Source organism: Molothrus aeneus, chromosome 5 (genome assembly GCF_037042795.1).
Source record: "Molothrus aeneus isolate 106 chromosome 5, BPBGC_Maene_1.0, whole genome shotgun sequence".
Lineage (NCBI taxonomy): Eukaryota > Metazoa > Chordata > Aves > Passeriformes > Icteridae > Molothrus > Molothrus aeneus.
This window is the reverse complement of record NC_089650.1, coordinates 25,489,628-25,509,287: the sequence shown is the minus strand read 5'-3', so window position 1 is coordinate 25,509,287 and position 19,660 is coordinate 25,489,628. Positions and strand designations below refer to the sequence as shown.

Genomic DNA, 19,660 nt, shown 5'->3' with positions numbered 1-19,660 from the left:
CAACTAGAGCACAGGTGGGGGGGTAATAAATCTAAAAAAACCACATATTGTATGGGGGGTGGTTGTGAAGAGCCTTGGAAGGTTGAAAGCTTGCACATAATGCACCAAAACAGGAAAAAAACAGAGGACAATGTTTAGAGTGAAGCTGGTAAAAGAAAAAGCAGCCAAGATTATACTAGCAGCTGGCTCACTTAAATGTGTGCTTTTGTATGAACAACATATATCTGAGAATATTTTTTACATTTATTCTGCAGTTGATATTTTTCTCTACAATGAAAATTAAAAATAAAACTGATTTGCACTGGCTTCTAAGGCATAAAACATAAAATTTCATTCCCCAAATGTTCCTAGTCTCCATAAACACATTTCTGTGTTGTTTTAAGTACCTACATTGCCAAAAACTTCACTACCCTCACTTCAGCTGGAGGTTATTACTTGGCCAGGTTATGGATTATAATACCAAGAGATACAACATGGGTTGGGACAACCAAAAATCAGTATTCTTCTCAGACATGAAGTTTCTCTGCACTTTTTCATTACTTCAAAGATACAGTGCAGTATTTCCCTCCCCGCTTCTGCTCCAAAATGTAGAAATCCTCCAACTTAGTTGAACTACCAAATAGAAAAAATATTCAACTTTCAAGGAATTGCTTCACTTGCAAAAAGTATTTTTTCTGTTCAGTGATTTAGGATTTTTGTGATGTTAAAATTCTTACAAGGGAAAAAGAAAAAAGGAAAGAGAGGAAAGGCTGGAATGCTGTTTTATTCCTATTTATACAGAAAGGGTCTCTGCCATTTGGGGCTGAATATTTACATTAAAGCAAGTAACATGATGAAAACAAAAAAGAACTGCATGTGGAAACTGGCAGAAGCAAATAGCTCATCTCTGCTTTTAAAATGCATCAGATGAAGCATACCTGTATACGCTGTGATAAAGAGAGGCCCGAATCTGCAGGGACAATCTGTATTCGTTGTGCTGTCCCATCCATTAGTGTTTGTGTACCACCTTCCTGGGAATGTGTAACCTAGAAAGGAGAAACAAATGTCATGGACTGACAACAGATATACTATTTTAATGGAGCCACTACCTCAATGGAGTAAACCTTCAGGTTTCATCAACTTCCAATTTCTCTGAACAAGGCCATGGAAAGTCTGACACTCTTATTCTATAAAAAATGTGAATGCTTGTAATCTAATTCAACACCTTAATTTTTCTAATTAGAAAATTCTGATTTAGACCCATTTCAAAGTACCCTCCAATGTGAAATTTACAAATACTTTAAGTGAAGCAATTAATTGTTGACACCTCCGTGTATGGCAACGGACCTGCATATTTACTACTGTTGATATTCATGAGACACAATACCTACCATCATAGCTGTGCTATGTTTGCAATACATGTACTTTAATGGCTCACTTGAAATGACAGAAGGGTTTTTTTGTAAGGAAACACAGCAATTGGCAGTTTCAATTCTGTTTTTCTGTTAAAGAATTCTATACTGGAGAGCTATTAACAAAGGTAGGGAAAACTAATAAATTGCGTAAAGTTTGCAAACAGTGAATCTTGTATTAAAATCTCTGTGTGAATGCTCTCAAACACAATTCCTTAAAGTATTTTAACAATTATCAGTATTTTAAAAATTCTTCACAGCCTACAGCCAATGGCATAGGGGGGAAAGTATTGTGTTATTCATTAAATTATCTGTCAATAAAAATTAAGGACAGCTGCTATTTGTAGAGGCTCGATCAGAAAGGCCAGATTTTTTGCACTACAAGAGAATTTCTCTTCACAGAGTTTACAGACAGCTTCAACCTGAAATTTTTGTCTTAAATTCCCAGGTAACTCCAAAACCGTTTTGCTATTCACAAAACTGCCTGCAACATCCTACAAATCTCTATTACCAATAATTCCCAGTATTTACACCATTATACCAATACATCTCTGCACCTCATTGCCCCTCTGCCCCTCCCAATTAATATAGAGAATATAAATATATATTGCAGTAAAGGTACTATTTCATAAGAGTTTGTGAGGCTTTTTGTTCCTCCTGGATCAGCTTCCCGATTTTGCAACCATACCATCATCTAAATGCTAGTATCAGCAGACAAAAGCAGGCCAGAACACACAGCTCGAGGTCACTATGAGAGAGGGATGGGGTGGAGGGTAAGACTTCCCCTTCTAGCAGAAATACGAGTTCCCATTAGCCTATGTTGATTTTAAAATTTTGCCCAAAAAGGTGCTACTTTTGGTAGCAATCTCCTAATCTACTTGCTCCTCTCCCCTCAGTGTGGTAGGTAAAACTGGCTGGTCAGTCATTCCGTGATCTGGAACAGGACACCGGTGCAGGCTGAAAAGCAGCCCAGCAAACAAAGGCTATTCTTAGCACAGATCTTCTTCAATCCAGTCTCCACAATGCTCAGAAGCAGATGCATCAGAGCAAATGAGTGAAGCTAATCTGCTGGGGAGATTACTTAAACTGCCAGCACCACCAAAATAAATGCTTGTCAAACTACTGCTGAGTCATTTCTGTACACTGCTTTCTAAAAATACCCAATTTTTCTGAGTACAAGTACTTTTCAATAATATCTGCTTCTCTGCTTAAGTAAAGGACAAAAACTGTTCATCAACGAGCAGCATTTTCAGTTCAAGAGAGGTACTTTCAAGCACTGAAGCTCTGCATCAGCCACTCAAATCGACAGGTACATGTGGTGATTCAGAAGTGATTAAAGTTTTATGTGCATTTACCTTTGCTTTACAAAATAAGCTACATGCTATAGAACTGCTTCACATTTGCTCCCTTAAAATGTCATGATCCACATGTACTTTTTAACCCCACAAAATGTCAGCTTGACAGTTTTACTTCTATGCAGAAAACAAGGTTTTTTATTTCCGTTAATATTGATAAGTGTAACTGCAAAATTTGTTTAAAATTGTACTTTTTATGTGTGACAGACTGTTTCAACAATGATATAGCTTTCCTCTGTTACAGCAAATTGGCAGGACTGTGGAAATGAACCACCATAGTTTAGTGTATCCAGCCAGAGATTAAAGAAAGAATGCTCTTGGCAGGTAGCTTTGCTACGTGATTCAAGAAATGTGGTCTTGATACAGAAATAGGAATTATTTTGCACTGAGCAAAAGATGACTAGCAGATGGCAGAATCTGAGCAACGACAATCACTCCACAATGCTCCATACAGACAGGGTTATATTTTGCTTCAATGTTTTGCTTTCATGTAAAAAGCCCCTAAATTAACAAAAGTATGTTTGTGAACACCATTGTAAAACTGTTGTGGTAATTTTGTGATTTAAAATGCTTCATGAACAACAATTAACATTATTTAAAAAATCAAAATCTATGTACAAAACACTTCTGATCATTATTTCAATGAGACACAGAAGAATTTCCATTATCCTCAATAGTGGAACACATTTTCCTTTCAGGTCTTCTTCCTTTCAGGTTCTACTCATGTAAATTTTTTTTGTAAATTCAATTAAAACTACTTCAACAAGAGTATTATAAATGCTAGCAAAAATACTGCTGAAGCTCTCTAGATCTTAAACTATGATTTCTCAGTGATTAGGAATGCCACCAAGCAGTTACAGCCTGTATGTAGGCAGGAACGTAAGTTATTGCATGGAGGCCCCTGTGAGACTGCTTTCCTTGCTGATTCCACCTTTCAGACAGCACATTCATGCATGGCATGGACCTTTGACAACCATTTTGGCTTAAGCAGTCCCAGCTTGCACTGCCCTCAGGGATGCTTTTCAGTCCTTCCAACCATGTGCCTGGTTGGGCTGCACCTCGTACGAAATAAGGACACTGATCACAGCCAATAGGGAGATGACCTTCCTCCCCTATGCTGTCATTAATTTTCTTTCCTAGTTTTGTCCACAGCATGATGACACACAGAGCTTACATGAGCAAGACTAGCACAGTGTGAGAATAAGTGGCTAAGTGAGGACTGGGGAATGGTTAAGCTGCACTGCTGCCAAATACAGTGTGACCATCTCAGACACAGTAAAACCTTGCTAAAGCACAAATCCTAATCTACACTGCTGACAAAACAACAGCCATGAAAACTGTACAGCTGTGATTTCACCGTGAACAAGAACAGCTACAGCTCTCAGCAGCACTGCACCTTCATTCTCCCTGTTTTCTCCCCTGCCTTCCTTTGGCTACCAGTCATTTTCTTTGTGCTGGCTCTGGTAGTCACCGGAGCCTTCTCAGACCCTACTCCATGCTAACCCACCAGAAAACCTTCCACTTGTTTTGGCTGGGTTATTAGCTTGCTCTTGGTGGGGAAATTAATAAGGAAAGAAACAGAAAAAGGATCCTGTCTCTCCCATGGTACTGAGATACTAAGTCAGCTCAGTGTCTCCTGGAATCACATTACGAAATTGAGAAACAAACCCCAGAGGCAAAACACCTTCATCACACCATCCTGAGGGGAATGTACGCTTCAGCTAGCTTTGGCTAGCCTTGCACTGTCAAACCAAACCAATTTAAACAGGAAACACCGCCCTATTTAGACCTCAACCAAGAATTACAGTCCCAAAACAAAACTGCATTAAACACGTGTTCTCACCTAATGAAGAGGACAAGCAATAACAAGCAAACATCCCACAAACCCCTTATATCCTTTGAGATTGCCTTAGCAGCACTCAGAACAACTCATGCTACAAAAATAAAAGCTGTGAAAATTTATTCAGAGTAGAATTAACCATCCCATCCCCCACTCCAACCTTTCCATCTGAAATCAATGCTGAGAGGAAATAAAATTACTTGAGAAGTAAGTCTACGTCTAGACAAGAATCCAAGAGTGGATATTTCAAGCTAAAAAATAACATTTATTGAAGATAAATAAATTACTGCCTCTATCTAATTTAAAGTGGTGTTAATTTTAAATAGCCCATGCTATGCTGAAATTTTCTAGATAACTATGTACACCCATATCCACACTCCCAAACTATCTGTGCACCTCTGGCAGTTCTCTGGCTGCAGTACACAGATTCTGCACACAGGTCACACAGAACCAAAACTAGAAATCTGCAGAAACAGGAGCTCAATCTTTCTTTTGACACATAGCAAGCACATATATCTGAAAGTGAAGAGCATGGCAAAACTTTACTAGTGAAGCCAAAAATGACAAATGAAGTAATTGCATAGTTGTGTCCTGACTTTTTAAACTAAAAGGGAGTAAAGCAATTACACAACCAGATGGCTCTCTGAAAACCACTACAGGCTCAGACAGCAAGCTGAAAAGCTAGTGACTTAGTGGAAACCCTGCTAGATTGTTCTTAATTTTTGTGGGGTGCACTTTGGCAAAAAAGGCTTTGCAGTGTAACTTTAAAATGGACATAGTAGACTCTTCTTCCTTCTGAGGAAGTGTCCAGAAGCCTTGTCTGTATCAAAAATTTCATTTTGTGATTTGGGCTTTTACATGTCAGTCTGTGCATTTTATTATTCAATTTCTCTTATATAGGACTCAAAATTTATGTACCTCTCCCATTTGCTGTTCAAAAATTTGATGGGTCAGTTCCTCTATGGTTGCCATGATCTTTAATCACCAGAATTTCCTGTCAAAGAAAGGAGAGAAGATGCTTAACATCTGTAGTTTCAAAAGTAAAAATATTCTGGGGAAAATATAGTTCACGTAAGTGCGTTCACGGTTTTATGAAGATGACGTCCCTGCAGAATTTAAATTATGCTCATACTATAAAAATAAATAATTTGCTATTTGAAAACCTTGTATTGTTTTATTTAAATAACTCACACAGAGACTTCCTATTTTTTCCTCTTCTGCTTTTCCAAGAAGCCACAATAAAATCACTGTGAGAACAGAAGTCTATTACTGACCGTGACATCAGCAGGTCCATGTTTAACATCTTAAAAAACTGGAACACAGACGGTTTTTGTTAATGTGAATCAAGAGGGGCAAATCTAACTTCTGGACCCATACAGATTTTTTAGTATTAACAGGAGTGCTTGAAGGTCAATTTTGTAACTAACAGGCAGCAGTACTTGGGACACAGAAGGTAAGTGTTTAAAAAAAAGATGATGTTTCATTATCAATACTGCAGCCACAGCATGAGCCGAAATCTTCCTAAGAAGAATTTTGTGGGGTTTAACAGACACTGCTACATTAATGCAGCAAAAAGGATTCAGATGCATGCCTTGTTTATTTGTCAAGGCATACATTATGTGTTATATTATTGATATACAAATATTCACTAGGCAGTACTTAAAAGGAACATTCACAGCTTATAAAGCACCGTATAAACAATTTTACTGACAAAAGCAAATTAAAAACACTACAATACCTACCTCTTGTATGAACAAAGACTACTCTTACACTAATACTGGTTTTTGTTCTTTAACTTTTCTGGAACTCCTAGGAATTACCAACTCCTCAATAAAACTTGAAATCTCCCCAATGAGCCATGCAAATGAAAAAAATAACTCACTTTTAACTCAAGCTTAACTCAAGCTAATTCTGCTCTTAAAATTGGAAAGAGAAATATTTTTTGACTAGAGCAAGAATTGCAGGCCTTGGAGGCATGCCCAATGGTATACTAAAGCCTAGTTAATGTGTGAAAGGGGAAATAAAGAAATATTTGTGCATTAGACCATTCTTAATCACTCATTAGCATGCTGCATTATTAGTTAAATTAGGACAAAAGATAACAGGCATGCATATAGAGATATGATACTGAAGCTTATGCTGAAAATCATTATCTCCTAGGAAGATCTAGGTGTCAGCATCCTTGCAGGAGCACTCTATTACCCCACTTCTGCATCCAGTGAGCTGCAGCACAATCACTATTCAAAGAGCACTTGGAATTTTCAAGGCAGGCAATGTGTCTTATCAATGTTTTCTTCTTTTAAATAAAATACTAGCAATCAAATATTGTACTGTTAACATACAGAGTGCCAGAAATGAGTGCTACTTCATTACACAGTAACAAAGAAATCACTTTGAGGTCTTAATTTGCACCAGCTGGTTAGTTCTCCTAAATCAGATGCAACTGCCCTCACAGTCAAGATGTGAGCTAAGTAAAACAGCTTAGCTTGAGGACTGAAAGTGATTTAAACTGGCATGTTTCACCTTGGAGTAAAGCAGTGAAGGAATACATATGTATGCAACTACGATGCACCAGTCGTAGGGAAACTGGCTCTCAGAGAGGCATAAACCTGGCAGAGAATTTTTGAAACTTATCTAAAACAGACTCATTTGAACTGCACTTGCATGAACATAGGACACCAAGTACACAAACAAGACTGAACTCTTATGATGAAGAGGAACCTGGAGAAAAGGTGGAACCTATCCTACCTCCTCATGCTTTCTGGAACAAGCACAAGGTGGTTCAACTTAGGGATGCAGAACCAGCTGTCAAAGCTACACAAATCATGAGTTTGAGGCATACACACACTGGAAAAGGAATGTACTCACTATTATTGACAAGAATTTACATATTACTCACACAGTGTTTTATATTTGGAGACTTGCACTTTCAATTTGCATAAACACTAAGAAGTAGATTCTTTTGTGTCTTGTTGCTTTATTTAACTCAGCAATCCCTAAACCAAAGGGCACTGACAAAATCAGTATTTGTAACACCAGTACTCTGTACTAAACTATCTAAATTGAAATCACCTCCAATAAACCATGTAACTTTGCTCTGAAGAGCATGTATAACAGTGAAAAAAAATCAGCTTCAATATTTCAAGTATAAACTCTTAGACAATATTTCATGTTGCAGATATGGAGAGCTTAAATAGGCATTCCTATCCCATTTTCCATTTTTGGCTTATAATTTCATCTCTTCATGTGCTAGCATACACATAATGCCTGAGAAATCAGTTCAAGTAACTGAACTGGCAGAAACTTCTTTCTTACTTGCCAAGTCAAGGAATAATTTCAAAAGCACTTTGAACAGAATTTACAGCTCACTCCCAGGAAGGAGGTCCTGCTCACCCTGAGCAAGCTGCAGTGGTCTTGACCCCACTTTTCCAGTAGGAAAATTCAACTCACTAAAAGGAGAGAAAACTCAGCTGGCAGAAATGCACCAAACATCATCTAGGTAAGCACAATGAACTTGATTTCTTTTGCAGTCAGATTCATTCTATTGCAGCCAGAAGGGAAAATATGTTGTTATAAGTCAAGAGAGGGAGGAAAAGAAGGAAGATTCAAGGAGGAGGCAAATCTTCATTCCATTGTTACTGGTGGGAAGCAGATAATTCAGTTGAACTGCACCACAAAACTGTACCCATTGCTTTTGGCCCAGCCAGATGGCTGACACAGGTCACTCGGGAGTCACACAAGCCCACAGGCACCTGAGCAAGAAGCCAGGTCCTCCCTCTCCGGAGCAGCTGTGTTAAGCTGTTCATCTTGTGCTGGGGACAGGACAGCAGGAGAGCAGGACAGGTCAAGGAGAACTATCTACAAGTTCTCAGCTAAAATCTACAGATTTTTACAGCTAACTCAGCTGTAAAAGGTTTTGTAGTTCTTATTTTGCTTACCTAGGGTATCTGTGTTAGACTTCACATCAGGTATGCTTAATCACTTTTTAGACATCCCTGCAAGGAATTAAGCAAAAAAAAAAAATTTGCTTCAGCTGTTTTTTTTTTGATTATGTAAATTTTAAAATTTTGCACATTTTTCATATTTTTAAAAGCTTATTTTCCTGAGTTACTCCAGCCAATATTCTCAGTGGCTGAATTGTTTCACATGAAATAATAAATATATTCTAAATTCAAAGCTACCTGAAACTGAGAAATGTTCCATAAACACCTCATAACCTTCACTTTCCAGCAAAGAGAATTACTTGAGGGATGAAGGAAAGGCCATGGATGTTGCTTACCCAGAGCTTAGCAAAGCTGAGACCTGACACCATCTACCCCAGCATTCTCCTGGACAAACTGGCAGCTCATGGCTTGACCAGGGTTCCCTGGGTAGAAAACTGGCTGCCTGGCTGGGCCCAGAGTGGTGGTAAATGGAGCTACATCCAGCTGGTGGTCAATCACCAGTGGTGCTCCCCAGGGCTCAGTACTGGGATCAGCCCTCTCTAGCCCCTTTATCAATGATCCAGAGGAGGGGATCAAGGGCACCCTCGCTAAGTTGGCAGATGACACTGAGCTGGGCAGGAGTGCTGACCTGCTGGAAGGTAGGAAGGCTCTGCAGAGGGATCTGGACAGGCGGGATCAAGGGGCTGAGGCCTGGGGATGCTGGTCAATAGCAGCTGAATACAAGCCAGCACGTGCCCAGGTGGCCAAGAAGGCCAATGGCATCCTGGCCTGGATCAGCAGTGCTGTGGCCAGCATGACCAGGACAGTGACCATCCCCCTGTACTCAGCACTGGTGAGGCCACACTTCAAATGTCATGTCCAGTTCTGGGCCCCTCCCTGCAAGAAAGACTCTGAGGTGCTGGAGGCAGTCCAGAGAACAATGGAGCTGGAGCACAACTTGGTGGTTCAGCCTGGAGGGTTCAGCCTGGAGAAAAGGAGGCACAGCAGAAACTTACTGCTCTCTACAAGCACCTGAAAGAAGTGAAGTTGTACCAGGGGAGGTTTAGATTAGATACTAGGAAAAATTTCTTCACTGAAAGAGTAGTCAGGCATTGGCACAGACTGCCCAGTTGGAATTGCTATCCCTGGAAGTGTACAGCACCAGGCCTAGTGACAATCACAGGGATGCTGGGTTAACAGCTGAATTCAATCTTTTTTCAACCTTAATTATTCTAAGTATCATCAGTCTGAGTTTTGATCTTCAATAACCAGAAGTGATCTTCAAGGTGTTCTCATCTAATGTGAATCTTCTTGCTTTCAGAAATGCTCTTTTCCACGCTTGTCAAAACCATGCCATACACATTCAAAGAACACAGCAGCCCATATATGAGAAATGTTTATTGCTAGTATAGGAAAGAAGTAGATGGAGACAATTAATTGTCAGTTTTTCCTTAGAATAGTCTCTTCTCCTTTCAAAATGAATGAGACAAATCATGATAAATCAAATTTTATTCAGATATTTAAGAGTGATAATGACATTTTTACTTCCTTTCTAACGTTATCTAAAACACTGAAAGGAGGAAACCTGGAATTCTACAAGACCAGAGACCACAACATAAAAAAGCTGCACTTACTTTTAGCATCTGCTTTATAATGTCCAACAGTTAAAAGAACTGTAATATTAGTTTTATTATGACTAGAAGAGAGAAAGGAGAGCCAAGGCTCCTGCCAACACACAAGCATTATGTTGTTTAGAAGCACTGCCCAAATAATTTTTGCCTTATTTATATTTCACTTCGAATACTCCTGCAAAAATGATTTTCAACTGCTGCTGTTTCAACCAGCAAGCCTATAGTTGCCTATAACAAGTACTACTCAATTGCTCTACTGGTTTCTCTTTTTCACATCAGACCAAGATCCTTGCCTTTACTTTTACCACAAAATTTCTGAAAAATGAAGTGGTAAGAAGTGCTTTGTCCCACAGCCATTTAGCCACTGACACTGTCACAGCTTAAGCTCTTACTTCCTTCTTTAACTTTCTACCATTATAATCTGACACTGTAAAACTACAGAACAAACATAACCTTTCTAAAATTTTCCTTTAAAAAGATGTGTTGATGACAACTATGTCAAATTAACAACATTAAGACTGTCAATACGATTAAACCACTGCCTCTGAAAATGTACAATACATTCTAGTTTGGCAGCCTTGTATCCCCCTAGTCTGTGATGATCCCTTTGTTTATTTTGTTATTTCTGGGAACAGGGAAAAATCCTCTTCTCAGAAGACACACGGCACAGAAAGGTTTTGCTTCTGTTGCTCTAGGTAGAGAGTAACACAAATATCAGCATTGTACTTAGACTGATTAGACCTGCTTTACAAGGATGATCATCGCACTTGCTCTCAAATTTATTCCTTGACTGCTTGACACCATTACTTGTCACGTAATTAAATAAAAAATGAAGGTGTTTCAAAAACATTTGAAAAAAATAATAAGCAGAATTATATATCCGTCTCTTTTCCTTACAAAAGCTCAATCCCCCCATCCACCAGAAGCAGCATCTAAAAGCAGGCATTTTGACAGAAGGCAGGCATTAGACTTCCTCTTAAATGCTTTAAAATGCATTTATTGCTTTTCTGTTCAATCTTCAGACTCAACATGCTACCAAAATCTTTTTGTCTGTAAGTTACATCCTGTTCATTTATTTCCCTAGTAAATGAGTTAGTGAGCCTTCTTGACAAGACTCAGTATTATTTTTAAATAATCACTATCATCAGTTAGTACAAACAGGGTGGTGGTGAATCTGGCATCATCAGCCCAATGGTGTTCCGCTGTTATTTAAGCACTCTGTAGGCCACCACAGCAGTGGAAAACTTTCATTAGCTTGCACCAATTAAACCCCTTGTCTCTACTTCTTCCTCGGCTTTTACGTGCTGAGGAAGAAACAATTCTCAATATTTTAGTCAAAATAACTTACTAAATACTTACTTTTTAAAGTATTTCAGGCTTACTTCAACTGAAATGGGTCAGGAAACATTCCCATGAGAGCAGACAGCAATTTTGAGGGTTGGTAGTCAGAAGCACTAACCTCTCCACTACTACAGTTAAGTTATACCCAGAAGACATCACCATTTAACTTAACCTTCTCCAGGGACAAAAGTTACACAACTTTAATTGTCTTAGTAGGAGGTTCCTATTAATAGCATTTTTAAATATTTTACCCGTGTAGACTAAGGACTTTAAAAGTAGTACCAGGAAGTGTATTTCTGTAGGTTTCGATGCTCAATTTGATATAAAAGACAACATCTCTCATTTTATTATATTACACTCTTGGTATAGCTGGCCCACTATCAAGTGCCTTGATTCTGATGTAATCTCCTTTAAATAAGAAAAACCACATCAGCATGAAGACACAACGTGAGAAAATTCTGTCCATTCCAAAGATCTTTAGTTTACTTTGGAAAAAAGTACCGCATACCCCTGACCAGTTTTACTGCTACAAAAACAGTGTTTGAACAATTTTAGTAGTTTAATTTAGCCTGCTGGCACTGTTAAACCAAGTTTGACTCTAGGTATGGAATGAATAATGATTCTTCTAATTACTATGTATGGAATGTGTCTTAATACAGGGGTCTTTCCCAGATGAAATCAACCTGTTAAACTAATGAAGTTACACAAGTATGTTCTAGATACTTTAGAGGTACAAATACATTAACTAGTTATGACTGCAGAAGTTACTGTGAACTTCACTTTTTGTTCTTTTATCAGTGTGCAGGTTTTGGCTGGAGGAAAGTTAACTTTTGTTGCAGTAGCTGGTACGGGGCTGTGTTTTGGATTTGTCATGAACACATGGCTGATAATACAGAGGTGTTTTTGTTATTTCTTACAGTGCTTACACACAGCCAAGACCTTTCCTGCTTTTTGTGCCGCCACACTGGTGAGGAAGTTGGAGGTATGTGGTAGATGGGTGGCAGATACAGCAGGACAGGTGACCAAAGGTATATTCTGTACCATATGACATGCTCAGTATATAAAAATGGAAAGAGGAAGAAGGAGATGGAGCACTGGCATTTGTCTCCCCAAGCAGGCATTACACATGATAGGGCCCTGCCATCACATCAGATATTCAGCCAGCAGCCTGCCCTGGAGATGGCTGAACATCTGCCTGTCAGCTGGATACAGTGAATTATTCCTTGTTTCACCTTGCCTGTCTGTGTGGCTGCTGCTTTCCCTATTGAACTGCCCTTATCTCAACCCATGAGTTTTCCAGCTTTTGCCCTTCCAATTCTCTTCCCAGTCCCGCTGGTGGCCGAGCGAGCAAGTGGCTGCCTGGGGTTAAACCATGACACAGTAAAATCCAGGAAGGTCAACATGACTTTTTAGGAAAGCTCAAAAAGTGAATATAACAGAAAACCAATTGCAAAAGAAGTGGAAACAATCTCCTTCTGTAGAAATACTGCTTCAGTACTGAATGATTTCAATATACCTCAAAGTCAACTAAGGATTTTAGCTCAGGTCATAACATTGGTCTTACAGGTACTCTGTACCTTAAAATGGAAACTAGTCCTCACTTCCATTAGCAAACTAATCATATACTAATTAAGAATTCAGCATAGCCTGTGCCAAAGCTGTTTAATAAACTCCTACATATGAAACAGAATGCACTTAACAATCCCTCTATGATTAAACATGCCTGAGTTAGTGCTTAAATAAGTTAAAGATCCCCCAAGATTTCTTTATATGTTAGAGCAGTATTCTGCAATGCTTAACAGATAGTAAATTAAACCAAGGAATTCAAATACATTTGTGGAACAAATGATGCTACTGTGTTCAGTGCTTCATATAGGAAAAACTCAATGAACACAGTAAGCTAAATGAGCTATTCTTGGATCATTGTTCTATCAACCACACTGTTAAGAGGGCAGAAGAGTTGGCAGATTTAAAGGAGTATGATTCTCTTTATTAATGAACTGAGGAATATTTACGTGACCCTTGACACCCAGTTAGATACTGTTTTTTAAATTCACATGAGACCAAGATTTAGACAGTGCATATATAAGGGTAAGTAACAACACAAAACTGAAGCAGCTGGACCTGCAGGCAAACAAGGGAAAATGAGACACTTGCAAAAGCATAAGGGAGTAATTAAAATGCACAGAGCAATACAGAAAGAGATGCATTTGTAGGCATGCCTGTGCAATTAATTTAAAATCAGTGCTCTCACTACCTTTTCTTGTAAGCAAGTGCTACAATGGGAGGAAACATGAGAAAATAGAATCACTAGGATAAATTTTCAGTTGACTAACAAATAACTTTTACAGTTTGGGCCACCAAAGGGATAGCCCCACCTCTAGGCCTTGGCTTCTGCTTCTTTTATCATGGCATCTCTAGAACCTGCCCAATCAGCCACAGCTGAGCTGACTTAGCTCACTAGTCCCACAACCGACTGGGAAAAGGAGGAGGAAAGGCAAGGGCTGTCTGCAAGTGGAGTCTTGCCAGGAGCACTGGCTCCATGCCAGAGCTAGGTAAGGAGACAGCCACTTAGTCAGGTAACCTGCCCTGTGTACTGTCAGCCATAGCCTGCATCTCTACCTGAAGCCTGCAAAAGGAAAAAATTATAAAAAAAACCCCAAACTGATTCCCTGCACCAGAGCTGAAGCTGCACCATGAACCAGGATCAGGAAGCTCATCTGACCAAAGACTTCCCCATTCACTGGATTAGGTTCAGCCAGGTCCATTCCAGCTGCCACAGAAAGATCACCTTAACACATCACAGCAAGGGCAAATCCTTCTTTCCAAACACTTGGAGGCAATACATTCTCTATGGTACAATTACAGTATTTCATGGGAGGTAGCCCCACTGCTGGCTTTGTTCCACTCTGCATTTGCCTTCATGGTTGTATAGCTGTAAACTCATCTTCTGACTTGATTCACCCTGCACCTAACAACACACAACATAGGAAAAACAAGTAGGACTAGAATCAAGACCACTTCTTCTTGGAAAAAAGCCCACAATGTTACACCAGCTTATCTATAATGCCAAATTGCCTTTCAGGTGTTATGCAAGATGACCATTTGGAATATTGGGAATATTCACTGAACTACAGCCACAGATGAGGTAGTTGATAGATACAAGAAGATACTCTACAGAAATCAGCAAGCCTCTTCAACAATACTACCAATATGGGCCTTACAAACTTGCACATCTGCATATCCATGGAAGCTTCCTTCAGATTAAAAGGAAAAACAAAACAAAAAACCCAAACAAAGAAGCAAAACCCTCATACAACAAAAGTGAGTTTCTCACACATCCTTCCAGTAAATCACTGTTGACATTGACCCACATAAAATGTTCTGGGGGATGAACTGATGAAGAGCAGCCCTGCCAAGGACTTGAGGATTGTCTTGGATGAGATGCTGGACCCAACAAGGTGGACTGGCAGCCCAGAAAACCAAACATGTCCTGGGGCTGCATCTAAAAATACATGGCCAGCAAGCTGTGGGAGGGGATTCTGCCCCTCTGCTCCTGTGAGACCCCACCTGCAGGGCTGCATCCATGTCTGGGCTCCCAGCAAAGGAAGGACATGGAGCTGGGAGGGAGCCCAGAGGAGGCCGCCACAACGATGAGAGGGATGGCACACCTCAGGCTGAGAGAACTGAGATTGTTCAGCCTGGAGAAGAGAAGGCTTAGGGTGACCCAGCTGCAGCCGTCCAGTACCTGAAGGGAGCCTACAAGAAAGATGGAGAGGGACTTCTTACAAGGGTATGTAGAGACAGGCCAAGGGCAAATGGCTTCAAACTGAAAGAGAGCAGGTTAGATTAGATAGTAAGAAATTCTTTACTGTGAGGGTGGTGAGGGACTGGAACAGGTTGGCCAGAGAAGCTGGGAATGCCCCATCCCTGGGAACATTCAAGGCCAGGTTTGATAGGGCTCTGAGCAAACTAATATAGTGCATGCCATCCCTACCCATGGCAGGGTGGTTGGAATGAAATGATCTTTATGTTCCCTTCCAACCCAAGTCACTTTGTGATTCCCATTTTTTTTCCTTTGTTATCAACTACACAGGATTAGATTTTGTTAAGAGGGTGTGGGTGTGTGTTTGGGAATTTTTTTGGTTTGGTTTGGGATTTATTCAATTCCTATAAACATGTGCAAGGCACTCAGAAAAAAATCTTCATATTAAGTCCAATTAAGAATCATGTTGACACACTGTCCTGCTAAGACTTCAAAGGAAACACATTACCACACTAAATAGGGTAGTTCTCACACCACAAAGTTACTGCTAAATTATAAACAGCAACCTCAACTTATTTGGAATGAAATAACCGTTTATGAGGGCTCATATGACAATAGCAGAGGGTTTGGCATTAGTTTTTTGTTGGTTTACATTTTTCAAGTTTCCGCTTTAACTTCCGACAAAGGCATTCAAATACTGAGCTTAGTCCAGCCTGGCTTGCTACCAAGTTGGACAAAAGTAATTTAAGTTAAACAAATGCAAAGAGCCTTTTAGAGAAGGCCTGGCAAAGTCAACAAAATTAATCTAAATATTGATACAGAAAGGCAGTTCTTAGACCATGATCTTCAGGAAGGAACGTATTTCCTTACAAAATCTGCAGCACTGCATCATCACATACACAGGACTCAGACAGCACAAGCCATCTTCCAGTCTCAGAGAACTGGAATTTTAAAGAGTTTAGTTTTACAAAAAATAAATCCTTTGCTGATTTAAGATTTTGCCAAGTAATGCAGTGATCTCTGGAATTAAAAGCTGATGACTGAAGGTTAAAAATATGGACAGGTCTGCACACACAAGAGTAAAAACTGTAAAGGTACAGTTAATTAAATTCTATCCATAAAATTCTACTGATAGAATTCTGTTTTGCAGCAGGTTACTTTATTCCAGTAATGTACAGGCACAAGGTCAAAATGCTAAAAGCAGCTTGAAACACCACTGAGGAGGAAAAAAAAAAAAACAACTTTGCCAGAAAGTAAGGCAGGTACGGGTTAGTTTCCCCTGATGGTCACTGCTGGTTGCACACTGCAGCCTGTGTGTGATAAAAAGCAGAGCTGTGCCAGCCAGAGCCTGTGGGTAACCCTCCCCAGCAGATCACTGCTGCTCCACAGGGGATGTTAAACCCACCACAGGCTCCCTGATCCCCAACAGCCAAAATAACTCAGGTTAGCAAAGGTTACTATTAAAAGTACTTAAGCCAGGACAGCTGCTGAAGCAGGACAGACACACAGACCCTGTACCAGCTGCAGCACCTGCCAGCTGAGAGCCACACTTTGTCCACAGCCAGAACAAACATGCACAAGTTAAGATGTGACACTGTTCTAGTCCTTACATACATCTGAATTCCTTATTTAAGCTTGAGGTACTGGGGTTTTTTTCTTTTTTTTTTGATTCAAGCATTAGACACAAATTACTTTCTTCATGGAGACTGCTTTACTTCACCCCAAGGAAACTCCAGCAAATTCACTGGCTGCACAAACTTTAACTACATAATATAATAAGCACACAATAAATTAAAGCAAAAATTGAGTATAAGCATAGGGAACAAACTAATCTTACTATTGTAAATATGAGAGTTCACATTATGGATCAAAGTCACTTTTACTGGACTACCACATTAGCTATAAGCATTCTGTAACTGTATTTCACAGGTGAGCATGCTACAACATCAGTGGGGTTTTGTTTGGTTTTGGTTCCCTGCACACCTGTCTGCTCCCCCTGACCTTTAATAACAATACAGTCATGAAATAATTAATGCTGAAAGGTACTTCTGGAGGTCATGTGGTTCAACCCCTTTTTCCCCAAAACAATGTCAGCTTCAGAGTTATATATGTTGCTTAGGGCTTTTTCTTCACAGGCTAAGAACCTTAAACTGAAAAATTAAGGCAGGCTTTAAAAAAGCACCAAAACCATGAAAACCCCAAACAAAAACCCCCTCCTATCCCACAATCTAACTTGGGATGTAACTATTCTTAAAGATATCAGAACTCCTATGAAACTTGTCCCATTCAAGAGTATGTTTCACAAGAAAATACAACCAGTAAGAAAACCAGAAATATTAATAATTGAGGAGAAGAGTTAAAGCTAGCTGATTTATCTACTGTGAGCTTCTTTCTGTAATAAGCATCTTGATTTGTTGCAGAATGCAGCAGACTTTGCAAGTGGTGCCCGACTGTTCAGAGCAGTGCACAGGAAGCACAGAAGCAGCTGAGGACTGCACACTCCTCTGGGTGACCTCAGTTACCTTCCTTGTATTATCACACACGTGCACACATACAGCTGACCAGCATCACATGAAAATACTTAGCCCTGTGATAAGAGAGCTTCAGCAATATCTCTGGAGAAAGAGCTACAGAGAGAAGCAGGCAAACATGTCACAGACCTTAAGACTTCACTCAAACAACTTTACTGTACAAGTAAAGTTGTACAGCAAGGAGCAAGCCATGGGCTAAATGCTCTGTTGGACATCTCATGTCACAGTTGCCAACCACGGACTAAAGGGGGTGGGGAAAATATCCATGGAATTATCTTCAGAAAAATAACTTACAGAAAAAGCCATAAAGAATTAGAGTCAACAGATTAACACTGTCCGAACCGGCACAGAAATGGTGACCTTTTCCCACTGATCAGATACTTCTACTTATATAATGCTGATTCCAAAACCAGGAAGCTGTCATACAGAAAACCACTTGAATTTTTTTCCCCATCTTATTTTTCCATGACAAGCGTGGATGCAGCTTTTCGTGCTACACCACTTTCCCAAGTCCGCTCTGCTGACAGTAGTAGCTTCAAATCAGAGATTTCACATTAGAATGAATGCCTAACTTGGCTTTTCAAGAATCATGTCCACACACTCGTTTTTCAGTGAAACCACTATCAAGACTTTTCTTCCCTCTTCTCTTGCATAAGTTCACCTGCACAACACACGGCATTTCCTCTATTCCCTCCACAACCTGCAAATGTAAGCGCATCCTGGGGAATGCGGCCGTGCTTCTTACACTTATAGCGATGCATAGCAACAAAGAAAAAATAAAGACTCCACAAAGTCCGCAGCTTCGAAGAAATACTCTACCCAGCGATAAGAAGGAACAGAGACAGGATCATCTGACCCAGTAAAAATAATACTGGGTGTTTTCTAGGACGTACTACCCTAACCCAAACAAACCCAGAGAGCCGCCAGGGATATACCAGAGAGGCGAACCGGCGGGGTGATGCCGTCGGCAGGCAGAGAGTGGCTGGGGGCTTCGGGGAAGCTCAGGATCACCCCCCCGGGAATGCTGAAGCGCAGGGCTCGGGAGAGGGAAAGGGAGAGGCGGCGAGGCCAGGCTATAGCGCAACGCCGGGGCCCTCCATCCCCAGCCCTCCCCGCCGCCCCGGCTCGCAGCCCTCGCATCTCCCCTGCCCGCCGGTTCACGGAGCCAGCGCCGTGCCCGCCCCCGCCGCACAAAATGGCTGCGCGGGGCCAGGGCCCTGCATGAGGGGGCATCGCCCATCGCCCGCCGCCGCCTCCTCCCCGGCTCCTCTGCCCGGCTCCCGCGGGAAGCGGCGGGCGGCGCCGCCCGGATGCGGGGCGGCGGGACACGCAAGCGGTTCCTGTAGGTGAAAGGTCGGGGGGCGCGGGGCCGCCCGGGGCCGGGCCGGGCCCCGGGGCGGGGCGGGCGCGCTCGGCTGCACGTTCCGCAGTGGTGGCGGCGGGAGCCGCGCGGGCCCGCACCGTTACAGCGCGGCCGCCCTCGCTCCCCGTGCTCCCGCCGCCGGGCCGCGCCCGCTGCGGGGGGCGCCTCTCGGCTGCCGGGGGTCTCTCTCTCACCTGGCGGGCCCGGTGGCCGGTCCGGCGGGTCTCTTTGGCTGCGGTGCGGCTCCGGCTCCCGGGGGTCAGAGTTCGCGACCCCGCCTCCGCCGCCGCTCGACCCCGCCCCGCCGCGGGCTCTGCGCCTGCGCCCGGGCGCGCGGCGGTGAGGGCGGGGCCCTGGTCAGCGGCCGCTAACGGGACCGGGCCGGGCCCGGGCGCTGCGCCCGCCGGGCCCGCAGCACTGCGGGCAGGGCCCTGGGAGCACACATCGCGGTGCGAACAGACCTTTAGGATCGCCCCAGCCGTCCAGCCAGCACTGCTGCCACTGTAACACCTAAACCAC

At 41.7% G+C, this 19,660-nt stretch overlaps 1 protein-coding gene across 5 annotated transcripts in view; it reads right to left on the bottom strand.

Moving 5' to 3' along the window:
* The window catches only part of NR2C1 (nuclear receptor subfamily 2 group C member 1), a 47,415-nt gene extending 27,996 nt beyond the window's left edge, over positions 1-19,419 (bottom strand). Inside the window, exons 1-4 of one of the 5 annotated variants that reach the window (XM_066549605.1) lie at positions 18,714-18,823; positions 8,525-8,581; positions 5,505-5,580; positions 918-1,025 (exon numbers count right to left, since the gene is read on the bottom strand). In XM_066549605.1, coding sequence (XP_066405702.1) covers positions 918-1,025; positions 5,505-5,558 — 162 coding nt within the window. In that variant the 5' untranslated portion in view covers positions 5,559-5,580; positions 8,525-8,581; positions 18,714-18,823. Of the gene's footprint in view, positions 1-917; positions 1,026-5,504; positions 5,581-8,524; positions 8,582-18,713; positions 18,824-19,335 lie in introns of those variants that run through there. The other 4 variants (XM_066549609.1, XM_066549606.1, XM_066549607.1 and 1 more) reach the window with 4 other exon arrangements.
* Positions 19,420-19,660: the final 241 nt, after the last annotated feature.